At 40.4% G+C, this 16,952-nt stretch overlaps 1 protein-coding gene across 2 annotated transcripts; it reads right to left on the bottom strand.

Moving 5' to 3' along the window:
• Nucleotides 1-1,187: 1,187 nt before the first annotated feature.
• Nucleotides 1,188-16,124, bottom strand: LOC308411618 (phosphoribosyl pyrophosphate synthase-associated protein 2). Of its 2 annotated transcripts, XM_080905577.1 has the most exons (11): nt 15,995-16,124; nt 13,351-13,511; nt 12,502-12,554; nt 7,203-7,269; nt 6,942-7,114; nt 6,694-6,809; nt 5,838-5,893; nt 5,498-5,646; nt 5,331-5,401; nt 2,605-2,751; nt 1,188-2,537 (listed from the first exon to the last, which is right to left on the bottom strand). In XM_080905577.1, exons 2-11 carry the CDS (start codon nt 13,431-13,433, stop codon nt 2,379-2,381), a joined length of 1,074 nt encoding a protein of 357 aa, XP_080761703.1. In that variant the 5' UTR covers nt 13,434-13,511; nt 15,995-16,124; the 3' UTR covers nt 1,188-2,378. The 2 variants fall into 2 exon arrangements, with proteins under 2 accessions (XP_080761703.1, XP_080761702.1); XM_080905576.1 differs by having other exon boundaries at nt 5,331-5,646.
• Nucleotides 16,125-16,952: the final 828 nt, after the last annotated feature.

The raw sequence follows: 16,952 nt of genomic DNA, 5'->3' as shown, positions 1-16,952 counted from the left end.
AAGAGCAGTGTGTGACTGGTGCACAGTGGTTTCATGGTCAGAGTGAGGTTACATCAAGTGTAAGTGAAGTTAAGCTGATGATACTGACCAACGTTATTCTGTTTAAAGACAGCATAAACATCGTGTAGAGGATGGAAACCAGCCAGGACGCCTCAGGAAACATCTGCTGACATCTTGTTCATTTCAGTTGTGTAAATCCACAAACAGCAGTGACCCTCAGAGCAGTAGTAGCCCAAATCAGCTGATCACAGCTTGCACATTAAGAAAATCTCCTGAAAATCAACTGATTTTAGGGTTCCCACCTGCTGAATCCACTTTGACCTCTTCCCTTTATTTCCGTTCAAAGGCAAAGTCAGGTCTGCGACGTAGGCGTCAGACAGCAGAGCGATTTTCCATTTTTCTGCTCATGTTCGACTTAACTCATTCAAAGTACCTTTATTAGAATTAAAAATTTGAGTGAAATAAAGTTTGCTTTCATATCTACTGATATTATTTTATTATTACATAAAATAGCACAAGGTTCAGCTAGCTTTGCACACAGGTACATTTCAGAGCCTGTACTTTATCACTTTTACTTAAGAGGTTGAATCAGTGCTTCAGCTTTTACTGGACTATTTTTAACACTAGTATCTGTATGTCTACTTAAAGTTCGCAGCATTGTACAAACCGATGGGTGACATCATCAATATTCCATCCTTTAAATACAGTATATGATTGTAGTTACATTAAACAGATATTTCAACAATATGTCCGGACTCATTTGGTTTCATCCAGTCCACTTAGATAAAACAGTAATGACATTAAGTGTAATATTACTACATTAACCTCCTAAGACCTGAACTCTTTCATGGCAGCATTTATAATTTTTCTTTGCTATTTGGGTTAATTGGGACCAAAAGAATGTAAAAACAAAGAATTACCAATTTTTTTTTAACCTAAAATAATGAGATCCACATATGAGGACATTTGTTTCAAATTTTGGTAGAACAGTGGCAGCATGATGTCCTCGTAGGTGGATATCAGGCTCTTGTAGACAAAAATTACGTATTTTGGTCTCGACGTCCCAAAATGTGATGTCCACATATGTGGACGCCAGGTCCTGGGAGGTTAATATGGAAACAGCATTTCATGCTTTCAAGCAAACACGGTCCCAGTTATGAAGCTACAAACCACCACAGCAGAAGACATTTTCCTTTCATAGGTTATCTTTATTCATATTAAATCCAGAAAATAAATACAAAACATTTTGGGAGCATCTGATAAAGTGACAAAGACCCGCTTCAGTCAAGTTTTGCTAGTCAGAAAAATGCATTTTTCCTGTTTTAGCCACAGTTTGAAGTTTTATTTAAACTTGGACAATGTGTTGAAACAAACTTCTTCAGTCTCCCTCACAGGGATCTAACAATGGAAGATTTCCAGTTTATGAAGAACAACCTCAAACTTCTAACCAGAGACTGACTGCACTTTAAATCTGGAACTGGAGCGTCAGGTTTTAATCATCCAGAGCCCTGTTTATTTGTGACACGAACAAATATTCAACACTAAGTATTGAGATGATGGCACATTTACATGGATGACTTACTGTCATTAAATGGAACATCCAATTATCAAGATCCAAAGACTTCCTGTTAAACGCAGGTCAACATTAGCATTTAGTAGATTTGACACCAGATTAACATCTAAACACTATGGCATCCACTCAGACGTATGGCTGCTGGGACCAGTCGAAATGAGCCGTGTTAGTTGCACATTCAGACACCACAGAAATAATCAAACACACATTTGGATTTGAACATGCACAACATGTGGTCATTAGCTGTGAAGCGTATATTCCAGAGTTGCTAACGAGGGCGAGGTGTAAAAGAGCAGCGAAGGCCTGTGTGTTGTGTCCTGTGGAAGGCACCGACATTATCAGTACAATCTCCTTTACTAATAACATCAGACACATTCAGTGCTAACAAACGAGTGCTAACATGAGCTGATTTAACCTCGACATCATTTCTATGGGGGAAAGATACAAGACAAAAGGAACTGAGGCGTGTGGAGCGCAGCCACCGGAGAGCTCGGCAGTAATCCCTTAATATCCACTGGGGACACTAATCAGAGAGTGTGTGTGTTTGGTCAAAGCTATGAACAAAACTAGGTGTGCTTAGATACGCATGCATGAGAGTGTGTGTTCAGTCACCACATCCTTCAGCTGCAATCAAAGGACAGGTTAGCATTCATATTCGTATGTTATGATAGAGGTAGCACTTCAGGGTGCTGACTACGCTCATCGTTCATCTATGTATCAGGAGAGGACTGAGAAGGCAAAGTGTGTGTGTGTGTGTGTGTGTGTGTGTGTGTGTGTGTGTGTGAGAGAGAGTGAGACAGGTTATTCAGTCGTCCACTCCGATGTTGCGGAACAGGTAGGACATGGACTCTCCGTTGTGGATGCGGCGGATGGCCTCTGACAGGATCATGCTGATGTCCACCGTCTTGATCTTTGGACACTGGAGCTTCTGGAGTTCGTGGGGAATCGTGTTGGTCACCACCACCTGGAGACAATGACACACGTGAGGAGGAGGCGGCCATGCTGACGGAAGCCTAAGAACGACGACTCACCTCATCGATTGCCGACTCCTCTATGAACCTGGGGGCGTCTGAGGAGAGGAGGCCGTGTGTCGCCATGACAAAAATCTTGTAGGCCCCTCTTTCCTTCAGCGTCTCCGCTGCTGCCACGAAGCTGTCCACATCATCGATGATGTCATCCTGGGGACAAACGGGCATGGTTTTAAACGTGCTGAGGACAGTCCGCCCCACCCAACCTCCTTTCGGTGTTCCTGATGCGGCGCAGTAATTTTGCCTAGCTCACCCTCCTCTCTCAGTTCTTCCCATATGGATGTTGAACTTTTATTTTTACGTTAACATCATCGGTAATTTGTTCCGGAAACTTACATTCAGTAAATCTTCTAGTGCTCCAATTAATGATCAGTTTTAGAACTGATTTGCACACTCACACCCATCCAGAACTGCAGTTTACTGAAATATGACAAAGAAAAGAATCAAATTCTCACTGAGCGTTTTCCACCTGGGACACCTACTGCAGGTAAAGCTTGTTCCTCATACTTCAGACCTGCTTATAGAACAAAATGTCTGAGTTTGCGTCAGTTAGCGACTACGCAGCTTACTGGGGCTAATCTTTGGAAAACACCCAGAAGCTGTTCTAATGGTCATCAAGCCCGGTCTGTACTGATATATACCAAGGTTTCAAAACTGCTCGTTCAGGGCACAGAGGAGCGGGATCATTTTCCACATTACTCAACAACATTCCTCCTTTTCTGACTGAGTGAAAGAGTCGACCCACACCCAGACAGTTCAGTTCGACAGGACAAAAATGAGCAAAATCACAAGATTTAATGTTACGTTATGGAAACATGTTACTGTAACAGCTGTGCAGCTATCTCCTCTTTGTCCTGCTAGTCTTTAGAGGCCAATTTCTGCAGATTACCAGTGTGACTGAATTCAACTTCATGTTTGTATGAAAGACCTGTGAGTGAGTGAGCTGGCACTCCAAGAATCATTAACCCTTTAAGACCTACCATAGGACCAAGTCTGCCAGAGCTTATATTATATTTTTACATGCTGTGGAGCCATTTTTAGGAGCATTTCAAGTTGCTATACATCAATACAACCATTATAGCCCAAATGTTAATAATATGCATGCATTAAGTGCATAGTAATTACATAAATTGCAAAAAACTACAAAAAAAAATAAATAAAAATTTTATTTTTTTTAACATATATTTCTAGTTAGAGAAATTTAAGAGGCTTATGCCTCAAAACTGTAAATACAAAAAAGTTGCACAAAATAGTTTCCCACCACAGGAAATTTATTTTGAGTGTCTTCATAGTTTTATTTTTGAAATACACCAATTTTTATATACTGCAGGAAAAACGAAAATAAATATTATAGTGCAAATTTGCAAAAAAGCAGCATCTGCATCAAAATAAACTATTTCCAGCAGTGCAATATGAAGCATCCCAGAAACGACACAGGAAGTCATAAAGTCAAAGATAACTTTTAAAAACACCAGTATAAGCTCATGAGGCCCTGATGGTAAAAAACTACATTTCCGCAAAATGACGTCACTTCCGGTTTCGGGCAGGTCATGGCGGACATGCGATAGTTCGCGCTGATGGACGTAGGAAGTGTTACAAACAGCTGATGGATCGGCGAAGCGTGTTTCTGGAATATTATGTTTTTGTTGCTGCTTTTTATGCAGCTTTTGCAAAGCTGTATGTGGAAGGAAACTGTGACCGAGGACAAGCTGATGGCATCAGATGTAAGTACAACTCCTCCGGTTTCATATGCAAATAAAACTATTGCGCTAGCTTACGTGGTTGCAGAGCTACCGGGATTTAAAAATAGTTATGCAAAACGGAGCGTGCTGCTCTGACCGGCTCTAAAGGGTTAATAGAAATATATTCTGTGAGGGAAACATGGAGGCTGTCCCACCTCTGCCCCGAGAGATCCAACCAGCAGTCACACAAGGACAGGATCAGCATCGTGTGCTGAGGCACTGATGCATGACAGTTTAAAATATACATATATATAAAATGTAACTGTACTTGGCTAACTGTGTTCATAGCAGGAGTTATCAGGGTATTTGTCGAGTGCTGGGACTGGTATGAGTAAACAGACACAGATTAATGAAGCTGTGTAATGTGTGACAGAGATCAACATGCTTTAAACTTTAGTTTAGGGCAAAGTCACCATTCAGGTGTGTTTGAGTGTGTTTTCTAATCACTTATGACTAATAAATCTATAAGTGACACACTTTCATACTAACTACTGCACCACAGAGACGACTCCTGATTGGCTAGACTCGCTTTCTCACAGTTTCCTCTCAGTCTTTGTGAAAACGAGATGACTGCTAATGGTAACGCTGTGCTTACATCTAATGCTGGTTCACCTCAAAAAGGATTCAGCGAGTGAAAGGGTGGATTTCATTTTGAAGTAATTAAAGGACTTTTCCTCACAGCAGTTCATGCTGATCATGTTCGTGTTCGTTTGGGGCTTTTTTGTTAGACTGTTGATTAATTGGAGGGAGCAGCCACCACGAGTCAGGAAGTTGTCAGGAAGCTCACAGCTACATCCTCTCAGCAAACTACTAACTCTCACTGTTACTGTGAACTCATTATGGCTGCAGGTACCGCTGACCGACTTCTCAAAGTGCTGCCTCAGTTTCCTGCAGCCACTTTCACTCACACGCATTTTCAAGTGGGTCGATTTGACATATTGTCTACATTGACATCCCAAAATTCAGAAACTGTGCGTCATCTCTCACCACTATGATGGCGATGCGTCCTCCGACGTCTCCCACCACAGTGATGGGGGGCTTCTCTTTAGGGATCAACACTGGAAGGGAACACAGACAGTGAGTCCTGCTGTGATTCATACGGGGTGCACAAAGTCCTGCGTGTGACGAGTTCTTTGCAAGTGTGCGTGCATTACATGGTATCTCCATGCTGGGGTGAATGGCTCCGGTGGTCTTGACGGTGGGTGGGGAATGTCGGCCGTCTACTTGGTCTGATTCGGCGTCCTGAGCTTCTCCGTGGATCACTGCGATACCCAGACGCAGCCGCTCGGCGAACGACTGAGCCCTGCGCACACCAAGTCAGCAGCGCTTCACAACTTACTCCAATACAAGACACACAGACACCAGCCTGAACTCATGTCACACTGTGACAAAAATAAAAGCACTACAAAAAGGAAGTGAGCAACAAGCTGGCCTCATCAGCAATGGTAACACAGATAAAGGCGACTTCGTACAGACGAGAGGAGATGAGCCTACCTTTTGGCAGAAGCTGGCGACTTGGCAACAATCACAGCGTTTCGGTAGTCGGGGATCTGAGGGGGAGGAGACACAAAACTGAGGTCAGAGTTAGATACGGTTAAGCACACAATAGCTTATCCAATCAGCAAGAATATCAAGCTTCTTTGTTTCTCTACGTGTTTAATATATGTTCATATCCAGGTGTCAGCAGGCATGCCTGGATAGATAGTTTAGCAGGTGTGTACTGCAGGTTACAGACTCCTAAATTTAAATTACATCCTAAATAATATCCCAGTATAAAAATGGACAAACTGGTCTGTTTAAAGAAAGTTCAAAACAAGTTTCTTTGTTGTATAAGGTGACCTTTGTCCATGTGCTACTTCCAGCAGAAGTGATGGTGTTTCAGGTGTGATGGTGCTCTGCAATATTACACTGGACCAGGTAGCTTTGGACCTTGTTCCCATTTACTAGACTGATTTTGTATGTAATAGCAGGCAGAGAGCCCCTAACGTCAGCAAAACAGCCTTGCTAATATGAACACTGTAACTGGGTGGATGCTCATGCTAGATGTGGTGCAAGTGTCAAAGAACGATGTCAGGAAAATACAGCTAATCCCTTCAGACTGGCTTTTGTTTACGAATGAAATTAGTAAGGAAAACGTGGCCATCTCGGGCACAGAAGCCCCTCCCACCTGCTCCCACCCGAGTCAGCCAATCAGAAGTAAGCTTAAAGGGAGAGGAGCTAAAATGACACACAAGAGATGAACTAATGTAGAAAAGTATCAAAAAAGCATCAAATTTGTTAAAGTTAAGACTAGAAACAATAAAAGTGATAGAAATGAGGCGTGTGTGTCACATCTGTTTTTAGAAATGACCTCTTCCTGGATATATTGCAGCAGAAACGGGGAGGCTCTCAAATTGTCCACTGGGATGTTGAAGAAGCCTTGGATCTCTTTCTGATGGAGGTCCATGGTGATGAGGTGGGTGAGGCCTACACAAACATGGTCATGTCAGCTTGTAACATGTCTGTGGTTTGTACAGATCATGTATTTGAAATACTACGATATGTGACATTGAATAGTGTCCTGTCTTCTTCTTGAGTGCTTTAAAGGGACAGACTCACCAGCTTTACACATCATTGATGCAACAAGCTTGGACACGATGGAGCCCCTCTTCCTCATCTTACACTGCTTGCTGTAGGGGAAGTAGGGGAGAACGCCCGTGATGCTTTTGGCGCAGGACGTCCTGCATGCGTACACCATGATCAGCATCTCCATTATGGTGGTGTTCACGTCCCTGAAGTGCAGAGAGACAAGCAGACGATTACACGTGAGGGACACGTTTCTGGGGAAACGTCCAAATAAATATTTGTCTTCTCTCTTACTTTGACATCGTTTGGATGACAAAGACATCTTTGCCTCGCACCGACTCTTGGATCTGTACCCGCGTTTCTATGGAAACAAAAAGCGGATGTGAGAAGGAAAGAGCAGAGAGAGAATGTGCGCGCACACAAACATGCACTGAGCCTCACCGGTACACGCCCCCTAACAAAGCCTACAACAGCCTGTCAGCCTCATTACCACCTCCACCCTCACTGTCCTAAATCGTAGACACTAGCATTCCAAAAATGTGCTTCCCAGGAAAAACAGATGAGAAAACAAAATACTTTCCACACCTGAGAGCTACGTCCACGTTTTATATACAGACCAGGTCTGCTGCTGATGACCAACCGATCGGTCATTTTAAGGAGAAGGAAAAATAAGAGTAGTGGACTAATCTAAAAGTAAGAAAAACATTCTAACGAGAACACAAAGGCTGGTCATAGAAATGTTACACCGACCACGAAGAGCGTGGTTGAGCATTGCTACAATCGCATACAACTGCTCATTTATGTCAAAGCTTTGCTTGTTAACATTGTAGGAGCTGATGAGCCAGAGCAGCAACAACTCCTGAGTCACACATATCCCTACTACACACTGAGAAAGAAACACAACCCCTCCGGACATGTTAAACCATTACACCGTTAAATCTCCGTTACTGTTACCACACTGTCAGCTGAACTGAGAAAAACTGGATTAAATACTTTGCTGTGTATAAATGGAACAAGCTACAATATTTCAAGTCTGTCTGCAACTACTCATGTTTTCTTAATTTGTTACGTATAATGTGTCATTTTAATGTGTAGCAGTCCATCTTAATGTTTGTACTTCGTGCTTTCATTTAAACACACAGGTCTCAAGGACACAATCAGGTCTCCATCATGTGTCACAAAAGAGGTAATAAAATGCAACGTGTTTCAACATTAGATCCATATATTAGTGTAAGTTGAGTAAATATGGAAATTTAAGGTTATGGAATTTGCATTTTTAATATGCCCATGATGCAGTTATTTATTATTAGTAGTATTATTAGAAGAAACTAACATAGTAAAGTAGCTACAGATTGTTATTTGCAATTGTATCCTAATGCTGGACTAAAAAAAAGCTTGTAAAGGGGTTTAGCTGCGTCACTACACAGCATGTTGTACAGTAGCAGCACAGACCGCTGCAGGTCACTGACAGCAGTAATGGCAACAGCACAGCCCTCAGATATGCAATATATCTCCCTCCATAAATTCAACGCCATGCATTTATGGAGGGAGGTGCACATGGTGTCACGTTTTAAACAGCCGTATTCCTCATTATGGTTCAACCCTTCTGTCTGTGTTGGGAAAACTGTTTACTGGAAACAATGGCTTACAAAGGGAAAACACAATACAGGTGATTTATGTACAGAAATCATGGTTAGAACTAGAGGAAAATAAGATGGTACACAGATTTTACTTTCTTGCATCTAGGTTTCTACTTACCAATAACATATGCTGGAAATGTCAAGCAGAACCAGAAAGCGTTATACAATCTGGGACTCTAAATGCATTTTCCCATTTTGGAAAATAAGATTACAACGTTACAACAGTGTCACCAGGAATATGCCTACTGGGGGACCAACAGTAATGCCTAATATTTCCAAACACCAGAGTACAGCGATCCAGGTACAAGGCTGACTGCGATTCATATGAACATGCTGCTGGCCAGGCTAACTGACGATACCGAAAACTCTCTTGCAGGGACGATCTGACGCCACGAAGGAACGCAGATTCTGAGAAACACTTTTTTTTGTTTGTCACGGTTTTGTTCCCTCTGAGGACGTATGTAAAAACATGAAGCATTTCTTTTATATTATTATTTTGGTATGATATGTGCTGACCTGGCTGCTGTATGTTGTAAGTTTTGTAATTAGTTTGTTTGTTATAAAAATAAAAAGGATAAATGACATAAAGGTTGCAGCTGGGGGAATAACTTGAGTGACAGCTTCAGCTTTTCTTGCTGGGCTAACAACTTGACACAGGGCCACTTTCTTTATTGGTTAGTATTATTGGTTAGTACCAAGTGCCTTTTCAGGGTCAAATTCAAGCACTTTTTAAGCACTTTCAAGGTCCATTTTCAAGCTTTTCCAGCCCCCTCCCTCCCGCCAAAAAAAAAAAAAGAATGCATGCTTCAATTCGCATCACCTCAGTAAGACCATGTGAACATTAAAACAAATCATCCCAGGTGAACTTAAACACCTTTGTTCCCCTTTTGTTAAGACATAGAAAAACGTACAACACAAATATACTGCAAAAGGAAACGGTCGCCTTATCGTGTATAAACTCAAAATGCACATTTCACTTAAAAATTAAGATGTGAACAAATCAACTTGTTAGATTCTCCTGTTGGAAAACAAAAAAGAAATAAATAAGTCTTCTCATCAGATATTGATGCTTCTTTCCTGTGTGACAAGAAATAGGAGACAGATATTTGTTTGTTTTTTAAGTTAATTCCCAATAAAACCACATGGATCACTCATATTACCATTATTTCAAATACTCCAAAAAGCTGGTGTCCAGGGTTTAACTGGCTGTTTTTGACTACTTTTGATTTGGCCTCTATATTTCACCTTTAAAAACTGTTTATCTTGCCAATCTGTTATTTTCTCATTTTGACATAATGTGTCAGCACAATTTATCTAAATTCAGACAAAATGTAAAATACGAGTAGAAAGTGATATTTTTGACTGTAAAAACCACAAACATGTTTAACGAATCATTTTCATAACTTGAAATGAAAATAGAAATTTTACATTTTTAAAAAATATGCACAAGTTTTGCAAACAACAAAGTTATGTGGTTATATAGAACAATCAAGTGTTCTGCATCAAATAAGAAGGCACAGAAATTATTTATGCAACTCCAAAAAATAGTTTGTGTCACTATAACACATGAGAACAGCTCAGGGATAAACCTGCAGGTCTGACAGCAGCTGTGTCACTCAGCGTTTACACTGCACTCTGCCTTTGGTGGCTTTAAGGCAGCAACTGTTCACTAGTAGAACTGACACACAAAACAAAACAACGACTACACACTAACTACACAAGACAACACACTAACCTGAGACTCCAAACACGGCAAACGTCACAAACCTCTCAGTATCAAAACTCTCGCTCTCTCGCTCTCTGTCACTCCTAAAGCTTCCGTCTCCTCCCAAACAACCAGATGCCACATGTTGCCATATCATTTTTTGATTGGTCGACATGGTACATTTTTCCACCAATAGGGAAGGAGTGTTTTTTCCTTTTCTTTTTTCACTCAGAAGCAAAGCGTGTTTGCTAGCGCTCTCCTTAGAAAACGCTGTTTTTATCGTTTCTTCCGGAGTAAACAGCTGTTTTATTCAGAAAAAAACAAACAAACAAACACCGGTTTTACGTGGCCTATCAACACAGTTTAAACACTGGTATGTAGTTTGAAGTCCGCACGTTGACCCAAGTTGAAATGGAGACTTTGGCTCCGTCAACCCCAGAGGGTTAATCAGAAAGCCTAAGTTAGCTAGTTATGCATCGGGCTAATGTTAAGTAACGTTAGCTAAGTTCACAGCATATTCCATAACAGCGCTGCCATACTGCATCACACTCAGTGCGTTTCAATCATTTCTCCAGCGAGTTTGATAGCAAAATAATAATAATCATAATTTTAAAAAATAGCATGTGTAACGTACACGTACTGGAAAATTATTTACTAGGACTCACCTATCATGCTGGAGAGCGCAAACTCCGCCATTGTTGTTTTCCATCAAACACTCATTAAAACAGCAGCCTACAGGTATGTTAGCGCACTCATCCCCGACTGTCCGAGGGAGGGGCGGGGTCACACGTTGAAACAGACGTAAGGCAGCCAGGCGGGGAAATTTTTCTTTTACATTTTGTGACTCATTTTATTTTTATATCTGATAAGAAAACTATTCAATCAGATAGTTATTTGTGGTGAATGAAATACAGCTACACTTTCAAGCACTTTTAAGCACCACATCTGAAATTCAAGCACTTTTCAAATCCTTGAAAATTCAATTATGCATTTTCAAGGATTTCAAGCACCCGTACGAACCCTGTCAAACCCATTCCCAAACACCAGTAATGAGAGAAACTGTTCCAGTGGTGAATAATGCGAAATGCTTCGCGTTCTACTGCTTAGAAACTTTTAAAAGTCAGCACAGTCATGGCCCAGTACAAGCCCAGTACAAGCCCAGTGGACGGTTGTGATCTTCTAAGAGGAAATTTATTTGCAACAGGAACAGACTCAGTTGAAACGGTGACCTTGTGTCTAGCACTGCTGTCATGAAAGGGGAACAAGAAGTGTTTCAGTTTCTGCTTTAAACGCTCTCACAAGCTCAACAATAAATTTAAACCTACACTTTTGAAGCATTTTATTAAATGTACAAGGAGAAAACTCCACAAATACAAGCAGAAACACTTATATAGTATGTTCCATAAAAATTTGTCACTTTTTAAGGGGAACATTTTTTTTCAAGAAACCTAAATCGTGTGACTTGCAGCTGATTAAAGGAAGTTTTTGTACAAAAATCAAAGACTTTGTTTCTAAACGTTTGAGATATTAAATATAGGATGGCAGTACTAACTGTTGGTGGGTGAGAAGGATTGAATAATACTAATAAAAAATGTCACGACACTACATATCATACACTTTACAACAGACTTGAAAGAATTCAAAGAACATGAAGCTTTAACTTTGAAGTTAAGGTAACCTGATGACAAACACAGTAAAACTAGAAATCATTTTTCAGTTTGCAATTTACACGATCTCGTCCGCTTTAGTTCGGATGAGGTTTGTGTGATAGAGCCGAGACGGCACCAGAAGGCTGTAAGCTTCATGTATTTGGAATTACAGCCGCAGCTAACAGCATTCCCCAGCACTTATTACTCTGCCATGTATTTTCATTTAGGTTGTTGTTGTCCATCACATCAATGTCCACCGCCCATTTTTACCTGGTCATCTAATTGTCAAAAGCCCAGAGAATTAATTTTGTTCCAAAACAGTTGCAGATATAATTTTTGTTAATCGACAAAGCAGTGAGCTACATATAATATTCTTTTTTATGCAGATGATGCGTTCCCAACTCTTCTATAACTCCTGTACTCTGCCTTTATAGAGGTTTTCACTGGAACCTCATTCTCAGCATTCATTACTCGCAGAGCTATTTCCAAATAGAATCTTTTCATTTAAGCATTTTCTAGCTGCTACAGCTTTAAACTAGGAAGACACTAAATGATTGTTTTTAAAGAATCTTGTAGCATGTATTATTATATGAGCTTACCTCTGTTAGCTTCCTGGTACACCTGCACCTTGCCAAGCTCCACCCCTAAACGCCTGAGAAAGAAAATGACAAAACAACAGTAAATAAGTTTGTTTAAAGTTGAAACAAAAAAATGAATTTTTAAAAAAACAACCCACAACCAAATATATGTATAACATTTAAAAAATGTACTATTCATTTGGAAATGCAATAAGAAGCAGTGTTTACATCCTGGTGCACAGTGAGGTATTTAGTGTCCACTAAAGCAGCCAAACACTGTTTGTTCTATAAACACATGCAGACTCAGATGTCCTTGTGCAGTCCAGGTTTGGACTCTGTGCATTTAAAGTACGTTTGGACTGTAGGAATTTTCGGTTTACACAGAACATGATGAAACACTAACAAAGCAACCACACACGTTCTGTTAAAATGAGGCTACACACCCTTTACCCATTATTAGTTTAGCTCTGCAGACAGCTGTTTTTTGAGTCTTTTATCTCCCTTTTAATTAGAAAACGGTTCCTTTTTTAAAGGTTTATGCAATGATGGGAGTTAAGCGTATTTGATGAGCTGGTGACAGGGAAGGTGGGCAGGACAATCATCCTGTTGTTTCGGGAAGGTGGCTAAAAACAGAAAAGACAGCACATAAGGACTGCGTATGTAGGCTCATGCTATCAATAAACACACATGTTAAACAGAAGAAGCAAGAGCAAAACATGTCTTCTTGACACATGTGAGTTTAAATGTCCCTTTTTTACCATATGAGACAAAAGAAAGGAGACCGAGATTCTCCTGGAGGACGTGTATGGGCTTTGACTCTAAAATAACCCGTCTTGCTTTGTGTGTCTGAGTGCATGTCTAAGAACTTACTCTGCAATCCTCTTGCCCAGCTCACGGCTCGAGGGGTGCGAGTTGGCGGTGAAGATGACCAGGCCACCCTTGGTGTGGTTCATGTCTCTGGGGTCTCGGCCGCTGCTCTCCCCACACTCAGGCAGTGGATCCCTGGGCACCCACGCTGCACTGAGCCCTTCCTGTGACAAAAGAGGAGGGCGGTTACTTCCTTTAAAAAAAGGTCCTCCAAAAAATGGAAACAGGAAACAGATTTGGTTTAGTCCTTAAAGACGTACAGTCAAAATGCCACCTGTAAACTTAATGACTGCAACATCATTTAACACCTCAGTTTGTAACATTGATTACAAGCTTAACATGTAAACTTTTTATGAAATCTCAAGGAAAATTAAAAATAGACAGAAAAAATAATGGAATAAATCCTAGATTTAAAACTAAAACGTTGTCGTTTTACTGATGTCAAGTCCAGGAACCATTTTTCTTCTAAATGGTTTAGTGGTCACTGCCAGACTTCCCTCTTTTTAAATGATCGAGAACAGTGCTTAGTTTCAATGCACAGCAATCACCACTCTCACAATTACTGAAGTCTGACACTCACTCTGCAAACTAATGTTCACGGATTTAAACACGTTTCTGGTAACAGCAGCCTCCACCACTGAGCGACAGCACTGTAGGATTCATGGTAGAATCCTTTTTTCCACAATTTCATGAATAAAATGCATATTTGTTAAAACAACATTGGCTCTCACAAAGAATCATGTGATCCTGCAGAAAGCAGATACCACAGCTTTGCAATGCAAGCCCCGTTTACCCAGTCACACAAAGGTCCTTTTTCTATGCCCGTCTCACATGTGCAATTCAATTCAATTTATTTATACAGCGCCAAATCACAACAAGTCGCCTCAAGGCGTTTTATATTGTAAGGTAGACCCTACAATAATACATTTAGAGAAAAACCCCAACACTCACATGACCCCCTATGAGCAAGCACTTTGGCGACAGTGGGAAGGAAAAACTCCCTTTTAACAGGAAGAAACCTCTGGCAGAAGCAGGCGGGGGGCAATCTGAACCGGTTGCAGCCGGCCGTATGTGCACACATACTCACACTCCAGTAGTTGCACTGGAAGCAACTGGGGGTTCATTATCTTGCCCAAGGATATTTTGACATCCAGACTTGGTAGCGACTGGTAGACAACGATCTACCCCCCAAACCACGGCCGCTCCAAATCATTAGCCAATGAGCAAGTGCTTTCATCCATACAGTCTGCTTGGTTTTGTTTGTTTTTGTTTTACAACCAACACGCATCTCAAGAACAGGACTTCAGAAACCAATGGCTGACATCACAGAAGTTGCATCCATGTTTTATAACAACTATGATCCAAATATATGCAACTCCCGCCAAGTTAAACCATTTCAATAAAAATATACCAAACATCTAAATGTACAAAGTCTAGAAGACTAACATTATGTAACAAAGTAACATTTAATGATTTCAAAATTTTGGTTCCCCAAAACACAATTATTAAAGAAGGAAGAAAAAAAAACAGAAAAAGACCCAGTGTCCCACTCACTGGATAAAACAAACAATGGCAAACAGCCCAGGAGAAAGAGAAAGAGAAATATGTGGCCAATGTGGTGGCTGCAGCAGCATTTAGGACAGTAAATGGTAACCATGCAGTTTTTTGTGTGTACTTTGAATTGATTTAAATTTGAGTATCAGATTACCACGCGTGGGACTGGGACAGGTGGTTTGTTGTTCATTTTATTTGCTTGTCTTTGTTTATGTTAAAATATGATAAATATATTTTCTTTTTAAGGTAAGAATTAAACAAAAAGGGAATAAGCTTTTATTATGGGGGGGGGGCTCCTTATCTTTTTTTTTTTAAAACACAACACTATCCACATCTACTCAGATGCCACTTTTAGCTTAAAAATTCATGCTTCTCTTCACAGTGCCTTACACGTCTGTCTTGCTGAATAAAAGGACTTGCATATGCATTAGAAACAAAAAAAAGGTTATAGTTTGGAGTATATGCAGCAGGAAAGGCTTTTATTAAACAGGTTTGCATGTGCATGCATATTACAACTGTAGAACAATAGAGAAAGCAAAGAGACTGGGAAACAATGAAGTGTCAATACAAACCCAAATGTATGCGACCACTCTATTAACCATTTATTTAAATACAAAACACTGTTTTGAGAGGTGCACGACGTTTAATAAGGTCCCTCTATAGCATGTAATAGGTGGTATAAACAGTACAAACAGTCACGACATTAGCTTCCTCGTGTTGCTAAGCTAGTCGGATTTCACAGTGCATGATGCCATTTGTTATTCTGGAATGAATACGTTAAGAAGTCAAGCTGCGTGGTGAAACTGTGTCTGCATGACTATTATACACAAGAAAGTAGAGGAATAACAGCCCATTCAACCCCAGCTACCACCAAAATGTATAGCTGTAACATCATGATATAGCTTTAGGCTAGCCTGTGTTACCATAAGTACTAACGCGATAGCTCAACACATAATGGCAAGCCAAAGCTCCTGACTGCGCGAGTTGATTCTTCACGCGTCGGAAAGCAAGCCTGTCTGTACGGTAGGCAGAAAACACAACCTTTTTTTTTTTTTAATCCAATAAATGAAGCAAAACTAACACGACTCCTCACCAGCTTGTGTGTTAGATCCGGTTACAACCTGCAACCAACAGTATTTGATTGTACGAGCCTCCGTCGGGCTCTTTCCAACCTGTTCCCCTGACTCGAACAGACTGTGAGGTTCGGTTTTGACGGACGTATGACTCAACCAATCAAAGACTAGAAAATTCTAAAGGGTCGGCCTTAGGCTGCATTCAAGTACTCTGAAAAATATTACATTTAAAACCCGTAGACAAGACGAGTTATTGGAGACAAGCGATTTTTTTTATCATTAGTCGCAATTACATGTAAAATGCTAAACGGAATACATTTTTCAGCGAGGTTTATTAATATGTTGTATTTCTCCTTCATGTTTATTCGCTAAATCTTGTTTCAAATTGCCTACAACTGAGGTTGGCTAATTTTCAGAATTTCCTGAAGATGTTGAACTCAACCTGTACTGCTGTCGTAGTGACACATGATTTTCAAAACACTGAGCAATAGCAATGGCTGCTCGGACACAAGTGTTTTATAATGTGATTTGCCCCTTTTCTTTAGGTCTTTATGATAACTATACACAGGTACAACTTACTAACGAAGCCAACCATATACTTATATATTTACTCATATATTAACCACTTTCTACATAAAACTAGGTGTAAAATCCCCAATGCTTTTATCCATCACAGATCTCTGGGAAACAGAGGTTCAAAGACTACCCAATAAAGGTGTGCTCTTGGACCGGCCACTTGAGGGCACTCTGTTTTTATGGAAGCTTCACACGAACACTCCCAGCTCCAGCACATGCTACATGAAGTGACTTTCAAGCTTTAAATAAACACGATTTCATGATGTAAAACAGTCCTGCTGCCTAATTAGAATTACTACATTTTCCCCCTATAATTTAACCCTTATTCATGTGACCCAGACAGGTAGATGAGTACAGACAAATCAAATGTAGTTTGAAGATATTTATTTCAGTGGAAAAAAA

Source organism: Rhamphochromis sp. 'chilingali' (assembly GCF_963969265.1).
Source record: "Rhamphochromis sp. 'chilingali' genome assembly, chromosome: 15".
NCBI classification, from domain to species: domain Eukaryota; kingdom Metazoa; phylum Chordata; class Actinopteri; order Cichliformes; family Cichlidae; genus Rhamphochromis; species Rhamphochromis sp. 'chilingali'.
Note: the sequence above shows the minus strand (reverse complement) of the source record. Positions and strands in the feature narration are given on the sequence as shown.

What these genes read in the sequence shown, in the direction of transcription:
- LOC308411618 (XM_080905576.1), bottom strand. Translation starts at nt 13,433, where the DNA reads ATGAACCACACCAAGGGTGGCCTGGTCATCTTCACCGCCAACTCGCAC. An exon ending in GTACCAGGAAGCTAACAGAG is followed by an intron (nt 7,270 to 12,501) that starts GTAAGCTCATAT and finishes TTGTTTCCATAG; the next exon opens with AAACGCGGGTACAGATCCAA. An exon ending in TCGCCAGCTTCTGCCAAAAG is followed by an intron (nt 5,647 to 5,837) that starts GTAGGCTCATCT and finishes TGGTGTGCGCAG; the next exon opens with GGCTCAGTCGTTCGCCGAGC.